At 33.7% G+C, this 25,194-nt stretch overlaps 1 protein-coding gene across 1 annotated transcript in view; it reads left to right on the top strand.

Moving 5' to 3' along the window:
• Positions 1–1,205: 1,205 nt before the first annotated feature.
• LOC114335645 (serine proteinase stubble) overlaps positions 1,206–25,194 on the top strand; it is a 303,061-nt gene continuing 279,072 nt past the window's right edge. The window contains exon 1 of the mRNA XM_028285919.2: positions 1,206–1,473. Coding sequence (XP_028141720.1) covers positions 1,392–1,473 — 82 coding nt within the window. The 5' untranslated portion in view covers positions 1,206–1,391. The remainder of the gene's footprint in view (positions 1,474–25,194) is intronic.

The raw sequence follows: 25,194 nt of genomic DNA, 5'->3' as shown, positions 1-25,194 counted from the left end.
GTGTAACAAACAATGTAATCGTCTCTTTGATGTGAACATCAAAGAGATGCTTACAGTAGGTGTTATGTCTATTCTAAATGAATTTTAAAAACTTATAATCATTGTTTGAATGCAATAATATTGTTAGGCAGGTACCTATACATATTTTGAAATTAATATCGCATCTGCTATCAGTCGTTTGATATCGATGTTAGTGTTTTTTCGATAATAAATAATATTTAATAATAATTTAATTTGTCATATCAATTTGCTATTCTAGTTGGGAATAAGCTAATCTTGTGGCTTAGTCCCAACTAAAATAGTAAATTGATATGACAAAGTATTAATATGTAAAAGTAAAATATGTAATAATATTCTTCTGACTTCTGTAATAATATCCATTTTATGCATTTTGTAAGGATTTTTTTGTCGTTACTTTATACCTGAGCTGCTAATTACCATTATCTTTTCTCAGAAGGGTTTTTACACAATAATGAAAGGCAACAACACCGTAATATTTTTCCAGGGTATGCGTAAACATCAACCCCTCTTTTCAAATAAAATGGTCAAAAATAAAAAAAAAAATATTTTTTCTACAAAAGTTTTGCTGCATTTCATTATTTTGTGCAAATCCTTCAGGTAGATCGCACCTTCGAGGTAGACCGCATACTATAGTAGCACCTTTTTCTAATCTAGACAATTTAAATTTAACTTTAAAAAAAATCAAAAAAGAATATTAGAAATATATGGGTAAATATGAATAGTACATTCAAGAACAGTGGTCTGCCCAACGGACCTGAGTTGCCCGGCTATGTAAGTAAAATGTGTTGCCCGGATAAGGGTTAAGGAAAAATATAGGTAAGGTACAAAGTAGTGCCAGAGACTAACGAGTCTCACGTGATCTAAGAAGACGAAGAAGAAGAGATGGTTAAAAAAAAAGGTAACTTTCCATATTTTGCACATATTTGTCATAACAGAAATTCCTTCATTATAACCATTGAAAGTAAAATGAATCCGTGCTTGTTTCTGTAAAATTATTAGTACATTAGTTATTTGGTGTTAAGTATAAAAAACCAACTGGTTTGTCACCCGTCATGCTTTCTGGTCATCGCAAGTAAGTTTCCCTTTCACGGCTTTTTGTAGTACCGCCAATGAACCTCACAGATAACCACTCTAAAAATTAAGAGATTAAAATTTCTCCACCGCGAGGCTGTAAACTTTGTTTTTACTTTCAGTGAGTGTCAAATCCTCCATTGCAGGAGCAATATCACCAACTAATCGAAAAATAACCAAAGGTACGCTTTTCTGAACCTTGAAATTCTTCAAATTTACACACATGTTATCGTGTATAGTGAAGAATCACCGCGAGACAATAAGTGAAAAGAAACTCAACGCTCTATTTACTGTAAAAAATGGAATTTAATTGTTTCAAGCAATTAGTGGCGTGCTGTGTTTTCGTCGGTCTTGTGAAGTGTTCTGTTAATGACATCAAAGGTGAGAGTTTGTCGATTCTAAAAGAGTGTACATATTATTGTATGAAGAAAGTTTAGGCTTGAATCTATACCGGAAATAATACTATTATTTTTTTATCTGTGGGAAGAGAATTGTACAGTACTGACATTGAATATAATAACCTCGTCAGTCTGTACTTACATTTTACAAGTCTGAAGCATTCCTCCTAATAATCAGAAGAAAATATATAAGCATAGGTCCCCATTGGAATTTTTCCAATGCTGACCAAAAAACAATACAGTAAGGTCTCGTTTTATGTGGTGGATACGCTTCAGAAAAGCGCATATAAAAAAATCGCATAAAAAAAGACTTTACTTGCATTGAAAAAGTAGGGATATTTTATGTTCCGTGGTTTTCTAAAATCACATAAAATGGTGGACGTTTGTCCAACAAAAATTGTGTTTTTGATGTTTTTTTTTCTTCATTGGGCCAAATAAAATATTAAAGAAGAAATTAGAAACGCAGACTAACGATATTGAGATTGCAAAAACCTCTTCTTATGGAACATAAAACTTTACGACACTTAATTAAATGTTTCAATCCAGAAATCAAAACGTTCTGTTTATTATACTGCTACTTGAAACCAGCAACATTTATTAAACTCTTAAAGACTTAAACATTTAAATTTAATTTCAAAACAATTACAGGTTATACCTTTCAACTTTCAATGCGAAACTCAGATTGATGTAATAGCTACAGCTATATCATGTAACAAGGGGAATACCCGAATTGCAAATCCTCAGATTACTGACATCTGGATGGGAATAATTAATTATACTAGTTGTTAATAATATAAATTATTTTATGAAATACAAACCGTACAACTTCCAAATCGCATTAAAAAAATCCGCATAAAAAGAGACCTTTTTTTCATACTGTATTTATATTTGAAACTTAAACGTTAAAAGGAGTTTAATAGTTATTATAGGTGTTAAAAGTACACGTTTAAGGTACGCATGTGAAAGTTTGCAGAATGAGCGATAGCGAGTTCTGCAATTAGCATGAGTGCCTTAAAAATGTACTTTTTAACACGCATATCATACAATATTTTTTCTACAAACGTTAATAAAGGACAATATCTACAACAACTTTTACTTGAACTTGACTGACATTCCATTTTTATATTTTTTGACATTACATCAAAATTGCCTATACGGTCAATACGAGCTGCAATATCTTAAAAATAGTTTAAAGCACTAGTGCCTTAAAGTAGCATTTTTAACGCTCGTATGGAGTGCTAAAAATTGCATTTTTAACACGGTTGTAGAAAAAAATAATTATTTTCAAAAGCTATTTTCCTTTAATATTTTAATGTTGTAATTAATGTAAAATGCGACTTAACCAGATTTAGGCCTGGATCCCGCGTACCAAAAAAAATTGATTAATAGCAAGCTGAAAATTTGTTAATAGCTTAACGGTGTCTAGTCGGACAAACTTTGATGTATGGGAACACTGGAACAGCGGAAGTTTTAATTGTGGAACGTGATTTTAGTTGCGGAACGTGTCATGCTGACAAGTTTTTGATTGTGAAAACTAACAGGTTGTTTTTAAGTTTATTCAATAGATGCAAAATGTTTGTTCGACAAATATGTTGGGCATTTTAATAATATAATATAAGTCCAATACGTAGAACATATCAAATGACATGAATTATATTGGTGGTAAAATAGCAGTGTGATTTTTGCATGAGAGATTAATGAAAGGGTAACAAATCAATTGGATGCTCTGTCCGACAAAATACATGAGACGTTTTCGTAGTTTGATGTCCGAATCCTGTAACCGGTTCCACAATTAAAACTTCCCCTGTTTCAGTGTTCCTGTATATCAAAGTTTGTTCGGCTAGACACCGTTAAGCTATTAACAGATTTTCAACTTGCTACTAATAAACTTATTTTGGTTCGCATGATCCGGGCCTAATTGCTATATTGAATTTTATTCGCGTTTTCGTCTCCTGGACAGAGATTTCTGTAATCCCTGTATAAATCGGCCAAAGTCTTACTACGCTCAATATTAGACCTGGATCCTCTTACCAAAAAAGAACTGATTAAAATAGCAAGCTGAAAATTTGTTAATAGCTTAACGTGTCTAGTCGGACAAACATTGATCTATGGAAACACTGGACAAGGAGAAGTTTTAATTGTGGAACAGGTTAAAAATTTGGAACGTCAGATTACGAAAACGTTCCATGTATTTTGTAGGACAGAAGTTCCAATTGAGTTGTTACCATTTCATTGAACTTCCATGCCAAAATCAGACTGGTGTTTATCACCAACTGTGCATTTTAATGAGTGGAACACGAAGAACATTTCAAATGACAGCAATCATGTTGGTTAGTAATAGCAGTCTGACTTTTGCATGAGAGTTTAATGAAAGGGTAACATATCAATTGGATGTTCAGTCCGACAAAATACATGACTGGGAATTCTTGGAATAGAATTGATGTGGGCTCTAATATCTTCTTTACATCTTTGGAAATTTAATTGTGGTGGGTTTGTTTTCTACTTCTTTCTTGTTTAAGAATTCCTTTAGTCATCAAATCTTATTTTTCTTTAACCCTTCGAATAACTCTACTGCTAATACCTAACGTAGACATACGAAATTGTTTGCAGATTCAAATATTTTGTCCATCACAGTCGAAGAAAAAGCTAGATTTAGACGTCTACAATTTCGCCTTTTAGATATTTATATTTTGGCTGAACAGTAAGCATTGGGCCTGATATTAATCGTCATTTTGTCAGGACATCTCCGAATCGCCAATAATCTTCAAAGATTGTTTGCCATTGATCTTGTGAGATTTTGATGGAACATTTTAACTGGCATTTTTCGCCACAGAGCGCGGACATCTTTCTTTCTTTTCACTTTAGTTTCATCAGTCCGATAGTTTCATCACTTTTCGTGACTTTTGTAATGGATATATAAACTTCCCTGTGCTTCTAAGACGTTTCGCTTTATTATTTTGCCATTCATCTCGAACTTTTTCGTTTTTTGGTTTGCTACTCTGTTTGAGAAGGATACTGCACTCAACAACCTGTTGCTAAAGTTGCGTAGTACAATATGTCTTCTTGATCAAAACCAGGATCTTCTGCTGAAACACCAGAACCGAAAGGCACTTGTTCAGAACTGGTTGAGTCCAAATCATTTAAGGAACTACCACTTGAATTATTATCGCTTTGAATTGCAGGTTAATAAAAAAATACTTTAAAAGAAGTGGCTTCTGTAATAATAAATTTTGTGTGAAAGAAAAAAATTGTAACTGTGAGTACCTACACATAATATCACCTTCTATTAGCTCACTCCTAGGAAATTCTTCATATTCATCTGCTTTAATTAAGTCCTGGGATCTCTCTCTCTCTCTCTCTCTCTCTCCAGTCGTTTCCCCATTACTGAGGATCGTGATTTCTTCCAATATTTCTAACAATGTTTCTCCATTGGTCTCTACCTTCAGCTGCTCTAAGAACTTCGCAGAATGAGTTTCCAGCTGAATACTTTATTTGGTCAGACCATCTAGTTGGTGATCGTCCTCTTGATCTTCTCCCCGGAACGTTTCCAGAAACAATTAATCTCTCCAAACTGTCGTCACCTCTGCGAACCACGTGACCAAAGAATTGCAGAATTCGTTGCAGACATATTGTGGACAGCCTTTTTTAATATTAAGTTGGTTTAAAATGGAAACGTTTGTCCTACGTGCTGTCCAAGGTATGGCTTCTGCTGGAGCATTCTGCTCCAGCACCACATCTCAAAGGCATCAATTTTTTGGCGCTCGCATGCGCGAGGAGTCCAAGTCTCAGCTCTGTATAGAAATATTGAGAATACAAGGGCATTCACCAGTCTCATCTTGATATTTTGAGAGAGAGATCTGTCTTTCCAAACTTTAGTTAGGCGACTCATCGCATTTTTTGTCATACCAATACGTCTCCGAAAGTCCTGGGATAGAGTTCTATTTATTACTTTAACACCTCTTATATTTTCTGACCTCTCGTCACATACGAAACCAAGAATGTTGGTCGTTTATAAATGTCAAACTGTCACAAGTCGCCATCTAGCAGTCATTACATGACTGCAATTTTTCCGATCATAAAGTATAACATCTGGAGTTGGCTAGATGGTAAACCTCAAAAATGGCAATTTTTTAGTTGTGCCATTGTAATTCAAAACCAATGAATGGAATTTAATTGTTTGAAGCAATTAGTGGCATGTTGTGTTTTCGTCATCATTCTTTCAACATCAAATGTGAGAGTTTGTCGATTCTAAGAGTGTATATGTTACCGCCCAAAACCCGATTTCAGGACAAACTAGTTTGGCCTAGGCCAAATTAGTTTGTCCTAAGCGAGTTAGGACTAGGCCTAGACCAAACTAGTTTATCCTGATATAAATACGAACACTTCAGGACAAACTAGTTTATCCTGAAGAAACCAATTTAATTTAGAACAGAGGATATATTAAACAGAATAGAAGTAGAATGCTCAATTACAAAAAAGTTGTGGTAGTAAAAGTAGAGCCCTGAAATGGTACGGGCATGTACAAAAAATGCCGGAGCACAGGTGGCCGAGAAGATTACTGGACTGGGACCTGCGGGGAGGAAGACGGAGTGGAAGACCTGCTGTGGGATGAAAAACTCACATAGGAAATACTATGATAGATAGAGACCTCAGAGATGGCGACTGGGAGAATAGAGTGCTATGGAAAACGAAAACGGCAAACTCAAAATGGGAAAAAGCCAAGAAGAAGAAAGTAATTCAGCGAACTAGTACGACTTAATATAAATAATAAATTGAATAGAATACTTTGTTCTTGGAAAAATAATCATTTTTATTAAAATATAATTATTATTCGTAACAAACAAACAATAATAACGAGTTATATTCGCGGTCGGACGGACAGACAGCCTAGGTCTTTCTCACCTTTAGTACCATCCTTGAATTATAAGCTTTCTTTTGACACCTCATTTGTCATTCTGCCTGGTATAATGACGGAGGAGTTGAGTTCACGGACAGACAGACAGACGGACGGACGTGGATAATTCAACTATTCACATTTTTTCAAAATTGGTGAAAACAATATTAATTCGTACTCGATTTTATTCGTAAGTGTATCTTTTCTTTTAATTTTTGGAGAAAACCTCATCCTTTTATTTATTATTTTTTATATTATTTAATTATACAAGAATATATTGATTTATAGTATGTATGTATCAATATCTTCATTCGATGTATCATATGATAAAATATATCGATGTATAATTTTTTTGCCATCCCTATTGGGACGTGATTTGGGAATTCCCCGCATGTAAAAGTCCTTACATGTTCGCTAAATTACTTTCGACTCGGCTAAATTAGTCTAGACTATTCCGTACTAGTTTATCCTGAAGTGTGAGTCTTTATTATATCAGGATAAACTAGTTTGGCCTGAAGTATGTGTATTTATATCAGAATAAACTAGTTTGGCTTACGCGCGATATGACAAACGAGTTTGGCCTAGGCCATACTAGTTTATCCTAACGCGCTTAGGACAAACTAGTTTGGCCTAGGCCAAACTAGTGTGTCCTGAAATCGGGTTTGGCCGGTAACATATATATTATTAAAAAGAATAAGTTTTCACTCTAATGGCATATAACATATCCCACCAGAATGAAAACAATGGGAACCATTTCATTCTGGTGGGATATGTTATATGCCATTAGAGTGAAAACTTAGTCTTTTGCTAGCAGTTGCCGCTAGGGCATCTATGCCATTTCGTTCGTTGCAATTCGGGACTGCACGCTGGGGTTTGTTTTGGTTGGATCGGGGAGAGCAGCATATGTGCCTCCTGATGAGAGACTAATAAGTTTCGAAACCGGTAGAGGTGCTTGCAGCACTCTCTGATTGGACTGGAATATGGTTCGGCTGTATTTTCGTTTTGCAACGAAATTGAAAATGGTTATTCATTTTTTTTTTATATATATTATTGTAGGCATGAAGAAAGTTTAGGCTTGAATCTACACTGGAAATAATACTATTATTATTTTTTATGTGTGCGAAGAGAATTGTACAGTATTGACGTCGAATAATTACTTCGGTAGTATTTACTTACATTTTTATACAAGCCTGAAGCAGTACTACTAATAATCAGACACAAAATTAAAGATAGAACTCCGTAGGTCATACAGTGCTGAGCATTTACATATATTTGAAACTTAAACATTAAAAGGTAAAGTTGACACCATCTATCTATCGCCCGTCGGCAAATTCAAACAAAAATATAACTCCAGACCATCTTTTACCACCTTTAGTCCAGACAAATTAATATATGTATTTAATATATTTTTTACCATCAAAAATGAGATATTTTAATCAAATATTGTATCAAATGTAATTTGCAGAATAATTTTGAATTACGTTCCGCTAATGAACTCGCTTTTTCGTCCTTCAAAGTAGAAAAAAGTTTCAATTATATTGCTTAATAGTATAATTGTCTAACAATTTTAACTGTACTAATCCCCAAGTATAAAATTTTAAGTGCTAAACTGATTGATTTACGATGAGTAACCGGGTTGTAAAAATACCGGCATGTGCCTAGATAAAGGGACATCGGTTTACTCGAATTTCATAACATACAAATATTATCTCTTTGAATTTGCAGACGGGCGAAATATCGATGGACCCGACTTTATCCTACCTGCCTCTATTTGCTTTTTGTACTTAATCTCACATTTCTTCACCCAGGACTCCTCAGATGGATAGTGTTATTCCAAGATATTTTATTTCCATTACTTCTTCAATATGTACTGATCTCACTGATTTCTAGTTTACATCTGATTGGTTCGTCGCTGATTATTATTGTTTTAGTTTTCTAAGTTGAGATTTTCCTATTAAATTCGTTTGCTCTTATGTTAAATCTGTGAACTATCGATATTGCGTCGTTTGCATAATAGAGTATTTTTACTTCTTTGTTTACCATTATATATACTATTTCTTTGTTGACACTTTTGATCATTTTATTCATGATTAAATTGAATAGCATTGTATTCAATTCTATTGTCTTATTCCGCTGCCTATGACTTCCATTTGTTGTTTTGGTAGGGATTGAACATTTTGCGACAGGTACAATAAATATATAAAGGCACAACACGAAATGGAATTTGCAATGAAGTATATACAAAGATATACGAAATATACCAGTACACTGTTCAGTACAATATTCATTACAATGGAACGGCTTCGTTGGATGATACATGTGGAAAGAATGGATGGAAGCTAAAGGGTCATTCCATTTCAAATCACTCAATTTTGGAGCAAAAAAAATTTGAACTTCCGATTTGTCTGAAAATTGGTATATAGCTTCTGCGGGACGTAAAAATAAGATATTTAAGGTCAAAAAATCTTCTTCTTCTTTTTTTCTCAAAATGTGATTTTATGCGATTTTACAGTGATTTGGTGTTTATTTATACAAATTTGCATTTTCTATCGTAAAGTATCAATGGAAAACATAATATTTTAATAGAGGGGACTCAAAAATGTCATTATATGGCATTATAACAAGTTACTTTGATTCAAAACAAGCTTTTGATCAAATTTTATAGTGTAGAAAACGTTAAAATACCGTTTTTTACATTTTTCTCCATTCCCAAAATACATCACAATCGATTTGGCTGAAAATTTACCCACAGATAGACAAAACATAGGAATTTAAGTGGTGAGAAGGATTTGAATTATATTACAATACCAAAAAAGTTACATGCAATATTATAGTCAAACATATAGGCGTCTACTGTAAGTACAATTTAACTCGAAAATATCGACCTCACGACAAAAATTGTTAAAAAGAAATTGCAATAATTGTAAATATGATTTATTTGGAACAATTTCAATTCCTACCATTTTTGTCGAAAAGTTAAAAATGGTGGAGATATTGAGCAAAACAGGTTCTCCTTTAAAACCAAGATGGCGGCTAACGTAACGGAGGAATTCATTCGTGATTTTAAATTTAGGCTACTATTGACTCCCCTAAAGATCAGAAAAATACAATTTTGGGCAGCTCGGCATTCAAGGTCAAATGCTATCCCGATTGGACTAAATATTGATGTGATCTTGATTATTGATATGAGATAATATTCTTATTTGTCATTTAATTTAATCAATGCATTAATAATAATTTAATTAATTAACCAGATCACCTATCAATATGTTTTCAATCTCAGGGCGAATTATAAAATTAATTACTTACTTACGTGGCTTCTCAATATTTCTCAATGGTTCCTAATCGGGATAGGAAAGAAAAGAGTAAAATAATACACACATATGGGTTACAATTATAATCAAAATATTGTTTATTTTATTTAAATGGCAATCACTGCTTAATATGTGCTAGATCTTATTATTCTTAAACATAACATTTACAAATGGGAATCTCATTTCCTTTTGGTTTCCAATTGAAAGTTATTAGTAACATTTAACTATTAGGATTTATTAGCAACAATTCTATTTAAGTTTGATGAAGCTTTTCTGATATTATTGATTATGTTCTTCGATTTATAATGTGGTATTTAATACGAAAAACCCATACATTCATGTCCAAATAAATGAGACTGACCTTTTTCTGGTGAACTGAGAATGTCTTCACACAAGACCCGTTTCCTGCTATCCTGGGCTGCGATCAAAACCTCGTCCTGGCTTTCAGTAATGTTCTCCTTTGAAGATTAGCTCGTATAGCTCTCGTTCCTGCTTCTGTCGTGATGCTGTGTTCTACCTTTTTCGAAACTGCAATCAGCTACCGGGACACTCTTGGCTCAAGGAGGTTCTTTACTCTCAACCTGGCCTACCTCTCGTTCCACGATAGATCTCCACACTCACGGAACTACACCGGCTTTCTCACTCTCCGTACACTACCGTCTACTACTGGACTTCACTTCTCGACAGCTCAAAACATTCTGATCTATCTTTTTCATCCATTCCCCTACTTTCTAAATATCCCTTCCAAATTCACAAATCAACCTTCCACCACCAACTCTCATTCGCAGTCTTCCTCAACACCAATTTTTAATCTTTCTAAATATGCTTAATGGATTTCAAAAAAAAAATAGTTAATTCCCATTCTAAAATTACTTTCTACTATTTACAAAATTTAATGACCTATTATCTACTTCAACTGAGTCTTATTTAGCATAGGCTAATGATCGAACCTTCCGCGAACAACGATAATTACCTATTATCTCTTTCAACTGAGTCTTATTTAGCATAGGCTAATGATCGAACCTTCCGCGAACAACGATAATGGTACGCGCCATTCACTTTGTTTATTCTCGGCGCATTGTCCCGAGTTCCGTAAGCTTTTTCTAATCACTTCTTAAAATTAAATATAACAATTTGTTGTATACAGGTTGTTCTAAATTTATATGCCCGTGGTTGAGAAAATTGAAAATATTTTATATTAAATTGAATTCTGTTTATAATTATCAAAATTTAATTTTCATATCAAATAGAAATATAACAAATCCCCGCCTTGTATTCGATAAAATTTATCTGCATTTTTAAATAAATTTTCTCGAGGCAAAACCAACTCCCTGTATATTTCCTTACTTTAATCTACGTCTTATATCCTAACTTACTATCTACTTCATGTATCTGTCTTTTATTCGGGATATTTGTATACATCGTGAATATTATAAATTCCTCGGATCTTTTCCGAGTTCCTGTGCCTCAACTCATAACTATTTATCCCATTTTGATTATTCACGATGTACGGGCCTTCGAAAACAGGCATCAACTTTGCGCAAATGCCCCCAGGAAGATTTGATACTCGTAATGCCCTCACGAGTACTTTTTCACCCTTTTGGAAAGTCACTGGTCTTCTTTTTCTATTGTGTTCCTGTCTTTGGATATATTTTTCGTTGCTTCGCCGTAATCTTCTCTGTACGGTTTCAATCACCTGTTGATATTCTTTTGGCTCTTGGTCTTCCCATGGCCTTATCGGCAGTACACCCTTCATGATGTATTCTGGGGTCTCTTTTGTTACTGTGCTCGGAATTGTATTTAGATACCTTTCTATTTCCGCCATTTTCCTGTCCCAGTGGCGATGTTGACCATCTGTTACAATGCGAAGAAATTTCGTCACTTCCTGTATGAATCGTTCCGAAGGATTACTCTGTGGATGCCTGATGCTGACAAAATTTGTCTCTATTCCTCGTTCTCGAAGTTGTCCCTTGAAACGATCATTTCGGAAATACGTTGCATTGTCCAGTAGAATCTTTTTTGGTGTTCCTACTATGGCTATAAAATTGTCGATTTTTCTTAATATTTCTTCCCCCTTTGTGGTGCGGCAACTATATAATTTTACGTATTTTGAAAACACATCCACCATTACCAGAATATGTTTGTTCCTTTTAGTGGTCATAATTAGATCGCTTAACATATCTATTGCTACAATGTCTAGTTTGTTTCGGACTTCAATATTTTTGGCAACATTTTCGTTTTTGAAATTCCGACTCTTATATTTTTGACATACATCGCACTTCTGGGTAATTTCCTTTGCAATGCGGTAATCCTGTCGGCTGATGTAATTTTCCCTAAAAACGAGCCAAACTTTTCTGCTACCGATATGCCCATTGTCCTCATGTAATTTCTTTATTATCTTTTTGGCCAATGTCTGTGTCACTAAATATAGTTCCTTTCCGTCTATTCTCTTAAAATATATGTTATTTTCTACTTCCGCTCTTTTTTTCTCTCTTTCCTCTAGGTCTTCCTGTTTTGTCCTTATCTCATTTAACGAATATATCCCTTCTTCTTGTATTAATCTATTTAGTCCCACCTGTAGAGTAATTGTTTCCTTTTTTCCAGTGTCCTCATCCCGTGTTAAAGCGTCGGCTATTATGTTGTCTTTTCCTTTTATATATCGGAACTCAAAATCATACTCCTGTAATAATAGAATGCCTCTATGTATTCTATTATTTACTAATCTATTCTTCATGATATGTACTAAAGCTGCATGGTCTGTTTCGATTGTGAATTTTGCTCCCAATAAGTAAAACCTCAATTTGTTTACGCAATATAGCACACTGGCAAACTCCAATTCTGTAACACTATATTTTCTCTCATGTGTTTTAGTCACTCGAGATATAAAACATATCGGCACTTCTTGGTCGTTTTGTATTTGAGACAGAACTCCTGCAAATTTTTGTATGGACGCATCAGTTCGGAGTATAAAAGGTAAATTGTAAATGGGGTGGTATATTTTCGTTCCTTTTGCGAATTCTCGTTTTAATGTTTCGAAAGCTTCCTCCTGTTCTTCTTTCCAATTCCATTTTATTCCTTTTTTAAGCAATTTTATCAGAGGGATTTCCTTTTGGCTCAAATCGGGAATCAGCTTTTTAAAATAATTAATCGTGCCAAGAAAACCTCTCAATGTTTTCAAATTCGTTGGTCTTGGGTATTCATCTATGAGCTTGACTCTGTCTTCGGCTAGTCTTACTGTTTTGGTGTCCAATTGAAAACCCAAATAAATGACTTCTTTTTGAAAAAATTGATATTTTTCAATGTTTAATTTCAATCCCGCTGTGTCCAATTCTTCCAGAATTATTTTTATGTGTTCCAGATGACTCTGAGTATCTTGTGAAAAAATTAATAAATCATCGATATAATGAACTATGAAATCTTCATGACGATTCAAAATGGTATGTAGAGCTCGGACGAGTGCAGCACAAGCACTCTGCAATCCAAATGGCACTACCTTAAACCGGTAGACAATACCATCAATAGAAAAAGCGGTGTAGTTTCTACACTTTTCAGCTAACGGTATCAACCAAAAACTGTGTTTTAAGTCAATTTTCGAAAATATGTGTGACCCGGTGATTCTTCCAAAAATGACCTCGATGTTTAGAGGTGATTCATATTGTGATACTGTGTGCTGGTTGATATTCCTGGCATCTAAACATAATCTCAATTCTCCATTGCTTTTCTTTACTATCACAATCGGGTTAACATACGGTGAATCACATCTTTCGATGATTTGATCTTCCAACATTCTATTTATTTCTTCTTTCACCTCTTGTCGATACTTGTATGGAATCGGGTAAGTCTTTTATCGAAAATTTCCCAAGTTTTTCACATCAAATGAATATTCGTACTTTTTAGCCACTCTGTTTTCCTCATTGATCAAATTTTCGTAGTTTCTTAACATCAACCGCAATTCTTTTTCTTTCCCTTCTCCACATATCAATTTTCTGTCTTTTTTCTCAGATTCTTCACACATGTTTACCGTGCATTCTGCATCCTCGTTTGCATATACCTCCTCTTCAAATACTACTGTTTCAATCATATTCTTTTCACTTTTTTTCTTCTTCTGGGCTCAATTCTTCTTTTGAGGAGCCACAGGTTTCATTTTCTTTTATCTTTTTCTGACCTTTTCTCCTTTTTTTCTTTGTCCTTGCTTCGCTGCCAAATTCATTTCCATTGTTTGTTCTTTACCTGATTCGTCCGTATTTTGTTTCTCATGTTCCTTGTCCTGTTCTTTTTCTCTTTCTTCTGTTAGATTCATCGTATTATTTTTAAAATCTATCACTACATGTTTTTCTGCCAATTCGTCCACTCCTACTATCATGTCATGTGACATGTTTGGCATTATTACACATTGTAGTGCATACATATTCTTACCCAGTCGTACCATTACTCGTATGCCTTCATTTATAGTTGCCAATGTCCGTTTGTTTGCGCCCACTAAATTTACCCTAGGTATTTTGTAAATTAAATTTGTTAAGTTAACTTCTTCTATTAGTTTTCTGTTGACCAATGTTATTTCAGATCCAGTGTCTATCATAATTTTAATTGGTTTCTCGTTGATAAATCCATCCACAAATTTTAAATTAACTCCATTTTTCTTTTCGTTGTTTCCTGCCAATTTAATAAACTCCTTGGGGTGACAAAAGATTCCTGTTTGATTTTTAGTTTTTAGTGAGCGCCGTCGTGAAAAGACGCCGGTTGCTCATCGTTGTTTATATTTTCGTCATAATGTCTCTCTCCGTCATATTCATCTGTCTGGGTATTATTTACTTCTCTTCTATTTTCTCTTGGTCTGTCGGATCTGTTTCGGTTTTCTCGATATCCCTGTTCATTTTGTCTACCATTATTTCTGTTTTCTTGATTTGAGCGTGTGGTGTTTCTATTCTGGTATTCTCGATTTCTGTCCTCATTCCATTGCCTATTTCTTTGTTCATAATTTCCTCTTCCGTTGTCTCTATTTTCGTTTTTCCTTCTGGGATTAAAATCTCGTCTTGTATAGTCCCTCCTATTTTGATTTCTATCTCTGTAATCTTGTGTTTCTCGGGGCCTGTAATCTTCTCGCGACCTTCTTGATTTTCTTTCTCTTAGACGTGATTCTCTTATTTGTAGGAATTGGCATAAACTATCTATGTCTTTGTAGTTTTGCAATGTGATATGGTCTTCCAGCGTTTCTTCGAAATGTCTTGCAATCAGTTCGACTAACTGTTCCGATGAGTAATTATATTGTAAATGTTTTGCATTATTGTAAATTTGTAAAGCATATGCTGCATATGTCCTTTCTGATACCCCCATCCTATCATTGTATTTCCCATTTTGCAATTCCTTGTTAATTTCCAATTGTTGGACTTTTCCCAGAAATAATTCAAAAATTTTTGTTCAAATTGTTGCCAATTGCCGAATTCTTCTTCTTTGCTATCGAACCATAGGCTTGCTTCATATTTGAGATGGTTTCTGATAGTTTCTTTTGCTGTTTCGAAATTTCCGATGTGCTGTATTTTCTTTTTCAGGCTATTTATGAACGGCACTGGGTGTAATCTTCTTACATCCCCGCCAAACCTTATCTTCACGTCATCTGTGCTATGTATAACCATTTCTCTTCTTTCTCCGACATTCTGTTGCGTCCTGTTTTCGGTGACTTGTTTTTCTATTTCTGTGATTCTTTTTTCCACTTCTTCTCTGTCTACTTGAATAGCATTTTCCAACTTGTTTTCCAAACTTTCCATTTCTTTTTTCTGGCAATTCGTTAACTCCTTCATTTTATTTTGAATTTTCATTTCTTGTTCTTTCATGTGGTCCTTCATTCTCATTTCTTGTTCTTGCATGTGATCTTTAATTTTCATTTCATACTTTTCTATGCGTTCCTCCATTTTCTTGTTGTTCTCTTCTATTTTTTGTTGTGTTTCATCCATTTTTTGATCCACTTTATCCATTTTTTGATTTGTTTCTCTTTGATTGTCATCCAGTTTTTGTTGTGTTTCATCCATTTTCTGTTCCATTCTTTGTGACTGGAGTTGCATCATTTGTAATAATTTATCTATTCCTGATAATTCTTGCTGTTCTGATGCCATGATTGTCGTGTCTAAAATATCTTCTTGGTCTGAATTATTCTCTTGATTTGAATGTTCTTTTTGTTTTTTTGTTGTCTTTGCTTTGGCTTCTTGTCACAGACATTTGTTTTCAAGAAGTACTGTCCCCGCCAAATATGAAATTTTACTAGTATGTTACCACGACGACTTTTTCTCACCCAAATATTATAAATTGTCAATAAATATATCAAATGTAAATATCGTAAAAATAAAATATTAAATCAGTTATGTAAAATTTGTACCTAAAGAGATCTAAAATTTTATGTTATCAAATGTAAGTATCTCACTTTTTACCACAGGCATATAAATTTTCAAATACCGGCTTTACTCTTTCTATCCTTCAAATTTGCCACTAGAAATACTTTTCAATGCCCCACGTTGGGCGCCAGTTGATGTGATCTTGATTATTGATATGAGATAATATTCTTATTTGTCATTTAATTTAATCAATGCATTAATAATAATTTAATTAATTAACCAGATCACCTATCAATATGTTTTCAATCTCAGGGCGAATTATAAAATTAATTACTTACTTACGTGGCTTCTCAGTATTTCTCAATGGTTCCTAATCGGGATAGGAAAGAAAAGAGTAAAATAATACACACATATGGGTTACAATTATAATCAAAATATTGTTTATTTTATTTAAATGGCAATCACTGCTTAATATGTGCTAGATCTTATTATTCTTAAACATAACATTTACAAATGGGAATCTTATTTCCTTTTGGTTTCCAATTGAAAGTTATTTTTAACATTTAACTATTAGGATTTATTAGCAACAATTCTATTTAAGTTTGATGAAGATTTTCTGATATTATTGATTATGTTCTTCAATTTATAATGTGATATTTAATACGAAAATACATTCATGTCCAAACAAATGAGACTGACCTTTTTCTGGTGAACTGAGAATGTCTTCACACAAGACCCGTTTCCTGCTATCCTGTACTGCGATCAAAACCTCGTCCTGGCTTTCAGTAATGTTCTCCTTTGAAGATTAGCTCGTATAGCTCTCGTTCCTGCTTCTGTCGTGATGCTGTGTTCTACATTTTTCGAAACTGCAATCAGCTACCGGGACACTCTTGGCTCAAGGAGGTTCTTTACTCTCAACCTGGCCTACCTCTCGTTCCACGATAGATCTCCACACTCACGGAACTACACCGGCTTTCTCACTCTCCGTACACTACCGTCTACTACTGGACTTCACTTCTCGACAGCTCAAAACATTCTGATCTATCTTTTTCATCCATTCCCCTACTTTCTAAATATCCCTTCCAAATTCACAAATCAACCTTCCACCACCAACTCTCATTCGCAGTCTTCCTCAAAACCAATTTTTAATCTTTCTAAATATGCTTAATGGATTTAAAAAAAATAGTTAATTCCCATTCTAAAATTACTTTCCACTATTTACAAAATTTAATGACCTATTATCTACTTCAACTGAGTCTTATTTAGCATAGGCTAATGATCGAACCTTCCGCGAACAACGATAATGACCTATTATCTCTTTCAACTGAGTCTTATTTAGCATAGGCTAATGATCGAACCTTCCGCGAACAACGATAATGGTACGCGCCATTCACTTTGTTTATTCTCGGCGCATTGTCCCGAGTTCCGTAAGCTTTTTCTAATCACTTCTTAAAATTAAATATAACAATTTGTTGTATACAGGTTGTTCTAAATTTATATGCCCGTGGTTGAGAAAATTGAAAATATTTTATATTAAATTGAATTCTGTTTATAATTATCAAAATTTAATTTTCATATCAAATAGAAATATAACAATATACTTTTGAGTCTGATATTACTGCATGTAACTTTTTTGGTATTGTAATATAATTCAAATCCTTCTAACCACTTAAAGTCCTATCTTTTGGCTATCTGTGGGCAAATTTTCAGCCAAATCGATGATTATGTATTTTGAGAATGGAGGAAAATGTAAAAAAACGGTATTTTAACGTTTTTTAAACTATAAAATTTGATCAAAAACTTGTTTTTCCGCAAATCGCCAGGAAATTTTGACATTCCTGTCAAAATTTCTTGAAGAAAAAGTCAGGACTTCCTTACTGTAAGGAAATGTCATTTCCTTACTGTAAGGAAATGATATTTCCGTACAGTTGTTAGTGTTCTACATAAAGACCGACGAAAGCAGTGACCAGTATATTCTGTCGGATTTACCAAGATTTATATAATACAATACGTTTCCATAGTAACCCAAGTAATTTTATTAGGAATTTCAAAGCACCATTTATTTGGGAATAAAATTATCGCGTTTTTTTTTTAAATCAATCAATATCTGTCGAATTTTAAACGATTTGCGGAAAAATAGTATGTTTACCTCGTAGGAAAAGCCACATTCCTGGACTCTGTGTTGCTAAGTCTCGGCTTGCGCCTCGACTTAGCAATCTTCACAGTCGTCCAGGAATGTTAAGCTTTTCCTACCCGGTAAACAATGTACTATTGATTCAAAATAACTTGTTATAATGCCATATAATGATATTTCTGAGTCCTTTCTATTAAAATATTATGTTTTTCATTGATACTTTACTGACAGAAAATGCAAATTTGTTTAAATAAACACGAAATCACTGTAAAATCGCATAAAATAATATTTTGAGAAAAAAAAAGAAGAAGATTTTATGACATTAAATATCTTATTTTTCGTCCCGCAGAAGCTATATACCAATTTTCAGACAAATCGGAGGTCCAAAATTTTTTGCCTGAGTGATTTGACATGGAATGTACCTAAAAAATAACAAACAAAATAAGCTAACAAGTACCAGTAGAAAAAAGAAAAAATGGAATACCAAAGCTGAGATAGAAGAAATAAAAAATGATATAACAACCTTAGATATTAAAAATTGGAAAAAAAGCACAAAACACATGAGAAGAGAGAAGAAACCTTAGACAGCAAAAAGTATTGCCGAGCCAGTGTTGATAATAAATTATTAAAAATTGCAAAATTTAGTACCATTCGTTAGGAGCAAACTTTTATTGTGGGCAGGGAATCAATTATTTTATTTGCATAAAATTCATAAAATTTATATTTACACAGTATAATATCGAATGCAAAGTTAATATTTACACTTGTTATTGACCGTAAATAATAAACACTTGATATTAATTGAATATGTTTAGTATTATTGTGGTGTGTATGTACAAAATATTTGTACTTGTATAACTCGTTAAGCTCGTTTAGTTTGTATTTATTGTCAGTTTTTTTGCATTTAAATTCTTTTAAATAATTAAGAAATAAATAATGAAAAATAGATTTATTTTTAGAAAAAATGAAAAACATTAAGAACCGGACGGAGACCAACAGAGAAGTTATAGCAGTCTAGGAATTCCTCTAAAATTTTACTTACAGAGTGAATTTTTCTCGTGTATCAGTGATGTCCGAATCTTATACGTATACGACTTATAGGTACCCCAGGAAATGAAGCCGAAAAAGCACTTGAAAAATAGAAAAGTTATTGGGCGCTATTTTTCAACTGAAATATCTGGGGGAAATCTTTTTTTTTTTTTTGTTCTGAAAGCTAGTGTTTTTCTTTTTTTTTAGGTGTTGGGCTACTTTTGTTGATATCTTCCCTATATGTATGTATATGTGATAGAGTAGAAGATATTGGGTTTTTCTCTGACATTGGGACGACTAAAATCAGGGATTTCTTACGCAGTTTTTGGTTTAAAGTTTACTTCTATTTGCTTAATGATATTCTTCTATCAGGAAATTATTCTTTGACGTAATAATTTCTGTCAATCTATGTAAACGCTTTGGTAGACTGCTAATGTATGTTGTGTAGGAGGGGATGATGACTTATGTATAGTTTTTTGGTATGGGTAGGTTTATGAAATATGGAGAACTTATGTTTGTTTTCCAGATTGATAATTTTTAAATTCCTGGAAGGAGTAGGAGAGGAAGACCAAAGAAGACCTGGAGGGAGTCGATAAGGCAGGACATGTTGGTAAAGGGGATTAACATTGATATGATCCTAGATAGAATTGTGTGGAGAAATGCACACAAATGCACACTAGTTCAGTTTTGTCAAAGCGAAGATTTAATAATAACTGATACATTCTTTAAATTACCCCCAAGGAGACTGTATACGTGGACGTCACCTCAACACACACAAGAAAAAGTAATCAGAAACCAAATAGATTACATAATGGTGACAAAAAGATACCGTAATGCCGTGAAATCTACTAAAACTTACCCTGGAACTGATACCGGTTCGGATCATAATCCAGTAGTATCTGTGTTAGAAGCTAGACCAAAGAAAATGAGAAAAACCATCATCCCAACGTTAGACTTAAGTCAGCTTAAAAGTGAACACCGACGACAAACAGTGCGCGAAGAAATCAACACCGACCTCAGTGTAGCAGAAAACCAAATCCGCAGAACAGACAACATAGATGAAAAACTGAAGTATATAAACACTATAATAAGAACTACGGGAAAGAAACACCTAACCAAATCTCCAAAGAAACATAAGGTGTGGATGACACCAGACATACTAGAACTAATGGATGAAAGACGCAAATTGAAGAATAATTCAGAAAAATACAGAGAGGTTGATAAGAACATAAAGCAAATAATAAATAAGGCCAAAGAATCATGGATTAAAGAACAATGTGTAGAAATGGAAGACTATGAAAGAAAGTATGACACATTCAATATACATAAAAAAGTAAAAGAACTTACAGGAACCCAAAGAAGACATCAAATAAGTTTGCTTAAGGACAGAGACGGAAATATTATTGTAGACTTAACAGAAAAAATTAATACATGGAGTGAATACATAAGAGAATTGTTTGAGGACAACAGAAATAACATTGACAAGGTAAATGGTGAAACGGGACCTGAAATCCTAAAATGTGAAGTAGAAATGGCACTTAGAAATTCCAAAACTGGAAAGGCAAATGGACCCGATGAGGTTCCTACTGAATTACTAAAGCTCTTGAATGATGAATCAATAGGTATAATATTGCACTTATTTAACACAGTATACAATACTGGTATTATACCTCAAGAGTGGCTACTGTCTACATTCGTTACACTGCCAAAGAAATCCAATGCAAAAGATTGTTCAGAACATCGAACAATATCTTTAATGAGCCATCTACTAAAGATATTTCTAAAAATCATCCACAACCGAGTTTATCAAAAGTTGGAGTCAGTTATTAGTAATACACAGATGGGGTTCAGAAAAGGACTAGGTACTCGAGAAGCTCTTTTCGGTTTGAATGTTCTTACACAAAGATGCCTAGACGTTAATCAAGAAGTACATGCATGTTTTATCGATTTTGAAAAAGCGTTTGACAGAGTACGCCACGATAGGCTAAGAGACATTCTTGAAAGAAAAGACATAGATAATAAAGATCTGCGAATAATTCTCAACTTATATTGGAATCAGAAAGCTAACATCAAAATAGAAAACGAGATATCAAAAGCAATAGAAATACGTAGAGGAGTAAGACAGGGATGCATTTTGTCACCACTGCTATTTAATGTATATAGTGAAAGCATCTGTCAGGAAGCCCTTTTGCAAGCAAATGAAGGAATCGTAATCAATGGAGAGGTTGTAAATAATATTCGATACGCAGACGACACTGTACTAGTTGCAAGAACAGTAGAAGAATTACAACGATTACTTACAAACATAAATATTGCTTGCAACAATTATGGCATAAACATTAATATCAAAAAAACCAAGTATATGGTCTTCAGTAAAATCATGACACAACCAGCACATATTAGTATAAACGGCATTCAAATTGAAAAAGTATCAATAAATACTTGGGAACTTTAATAAACGAAACTGGAGACCAAAACAATGAAATAAAAAGACGTATCGAAATTGCCAGGGCCACCTTCATAAAGATGAGAAAATTCTTCTGCAACAGAGATATAAGCATCCCTCTACGATTAAGAATGCTAAGTGGCTACGTATTTAACACGCTATTATACGGTGTAGAGGCCTGGACTCTCAAACAGAACAACATAAAAAATATTGAAAGTTTCGAAATGTGGTGCTACCGTCGAATGCTGAAGATAAATTGGGTTGAAAGAATCACAAATCTTGAAGTAATACGAAGGATAGGAAGAGACCCAAAAATTTTTTTAACGATAAAACGAAGAAAACTCGAGTATTTGGGTCACCTGATGAGAGGTCATAAATACGCATTACTTCAAAATATAATGCAAGGAAAAATAGAAGGAAAACGGAATCCAGGCCGTAGAAGAATGTCGTGGATGCGGAATTTGAGAGAGTGGTTTGGCTGCACCACTAATGAACTTTTTAGGTCAGCTGTAAACAAAGTCAGGGTAGCCTTGATGATTTCCAATCTCCGATAGGAGTGGCACAAGAAGAAGAAGAAGGAGAAATGCAATTAGGGAAGCCGACACCGCATAGGGATAAGGCAAAGAGAATGATGATGAGAATGATGATTGATAATTTTTAAATCTATAAAATTTATGGAATGATTCGGTTCTGGTTCTATTGTAAATTCAATACTACTATAAAATGAATTAATGTATAATAAGAATTGATCAGGTTGTCTGTTAGTTCCTGTAAAGCATGCCAGTTTATCATCCACGTATCTTTACCAATCCAACCATTACATCTCAAATTTTACATCTTGTTGAAATCTACATAAATCACGTCTACTTTGAATTTAATAATCAAATATACACAAATAACAGTGCAATTCACTTATCATGGGCAATTCTCTTCTCTAAGACTATCTAAAAACAACGATTATAAAACCATATTCACACAATTCTGATATTGGTGCAAAGGTGGTTTGCTCCCCCTCCCCCCACTGCAGAAATCTTTCATTTTGCAATGTCCACAGATCAGATTATATAAAATAAGAGAAGATAAAATTCAGGAAAGAAAATAAGGGAAGATAATTTATTCAATTACAATTATTGCAACATTTCAATTAGCTTAGTGGTTAATTGATTCGGTTGAATGTTATTAAAAAATGTTTAAGAGCATTTTTTATGAACGAAATACAAAAAATTGCCATAAAACAACATTACACATGAATGTACAAAACAACTAGTAACAAAACAACAAAAACAACAGTACAAAATGAGTTTTATTAAAGCATAATTATTATAGTCTCATTTCATTCAACATTTTTATTGAAATTATTTGTGTATATTTTAAAAGTAGATATGGCTATTTTACACAAATACGATATAAACCATATAAATAGGAATAGAAATTATATCAAAATTATAGAAATAAATAATTATTCATGACCATATACAGTGGAACCTCGATAAGTCGGCCCCCGATAACCCGGAAGTCCGGCTAACCCGGACCGATTTTCATCGGACAAACATTTCAACAATAAAAATGTATTATTATGTTAAAATATTTTATCTGCAGCCGCTTCCGGAATGTCTTAAAAATATCGAATTTCATTGATAAAACTTCCCTTCAATCATAATATAACATTTGAGAGATAATGGGTATCTGTGTAATTTGAACTATATTATGATAGTAAAAATGACTCATGCACACGGCGGCGGCAGAGCGACATTCATTATCGCAAACAACAGGCACCTGTTATTCCTTTATTTATTTTCAACTGTCTTTTAAAAAATTGTTTTTTAAACAATGGTCTTTTAAACAATGAAAGAGTCACTGTTCTTAAATTACATAAGCAGACCAGACGAAATTATTGACACAACCAAACTAACTGAGCTTTTTTACCTAGAAATTAATAATACTCTATATTGTCTATACTAAACTCTATACAACCATAGGTAACTGTGCATATATATTTCATATTATTTTGCTTATAAGGGACTTTATCTATAAGTATACCGTATTTTATTAATTTTTACCATGCTCTCCGGCTAACCCGGATTTTCGATAACCCGGATCGGCCGCGGTCCCGATTAATCCGAGTTATCGAGGTTCCACTGTAGTTATAAGACATGTGAAAATGCATAGTTTATCCGAGGAAGTAAATACTTCGGAAAATTATAAACTTCTAGACAAAATTACATTAGCCACAATACTTTAAATGATACATATAGTCCAGAAAGCCACTGCGCATCCGCAAGGAAAAATATTCTAATTCGGATTTTTTGCACAATCTTACTCAAAAAGGACTCCTTTTAACAAATTTGCATGTTGCCAGGACCAAAAGGTAATCAAAAATTTTTTTAAATTTTTTTTTTGTTTTTTTCCCAAACTTATTTATTTTGCATGGAACAAAGTTTTTTTAGGTTTCTTGGATCATTCTAAACAGAAAAGGTCTTTAGTGACTTTTCTCTAAAGTTGATAGTTTTTGACATATAAGCGATTAAAAATTGAAAAATTGGGAAATCGGCCATTTTTAACCTTCAAAAACTGTGTGAAAAACTTAAAATTTGAATGTTGCCAAGGTAGGTAGATATTCTTTAAACATCGATTGATGAAATCACGAAGAGTTGTTTGCAATACAGTATTCAAAAGTCCTTTGTTTTTTAATTTCTAATCACGCGTGCGCGACACCGCTGCATGTGTATACAGTATGGTGCAAATGAAAGGAATAAATTCGTTATTTCGTAAACCGGCAACTTTAAGGAAAAAACCCGAAACAGGTCGATTTCTATTTTTAAGATATGATATTGTGGCATATATGGTATACTAGTGACGTCATCTGTCTGGGCGTGATGACGTAATCGATGATTTTTTTAAATGAGAATAGGGGTCGTGTTGTAGCTCATTTGAAAGTTTCTTCACTTATCTATTCACTAATGTAAACATTTACATAATTATTTATACAGGGTGTCCAAAATTTTTTTATTTAATTAAATTATTTGACAAAAAAAGAAGTAGAAGGACACACTGTATAAATAATTATATAAATCAAAAATGAATAACCATTTTCAATTTCGTTGCAAAACGAAAATACAGCCGAACCATATTCCAGTCCAATCAGAGAGTGCTGCAAGCACCTCTACCGGTTTCGAAACTTATTAGTCTCTCATCAGGAGGCACATATGCTGCTCTCCCTGATCCAACCAAAACAAACCCCAGCGTGCAGTCCCGAATTGCAACGAACGAAATGGCATAGATGCCCTAGCGGCAACTGCTAGCAAAAGACTAAGTTTTCACTCTAATGGCATACAACATATCCCACCAGAATGAAAACAATGGGAACCTTCTCTGGTTACACCTCCGAGGCTTCTACAATTTGCAAGCCATACGGATGCTGAGACTAAGGAAGATGAGGGAATTCTACAATTTACAATTCACGTCACATCTGCTCAGCGCGGTAAAGTTCCAACGAGACTGGTTCCCTTCATACTCCACACAGAGTAAATGTAAATCAAAAATGAATAACCATTTTCAATT

Source organism: Diabrotica virgifera, chromosome 6, assembly GCF_917563875.1.
Source record: "Diabrotica virgifera virgifera chromosome 6, PGI_DIABVI_V3a".
NCBI classification, from domain to species: domain Eukaryota; kingdom Metazoa; phylum Arthropoda; class Insecta; order Coleoptera; family Chrysomelidae; genus Diabrotica; species Diabrotica virgifera.
This window is presented reverse-complemented; position numbering and strand designations above follow the sequence as displayed.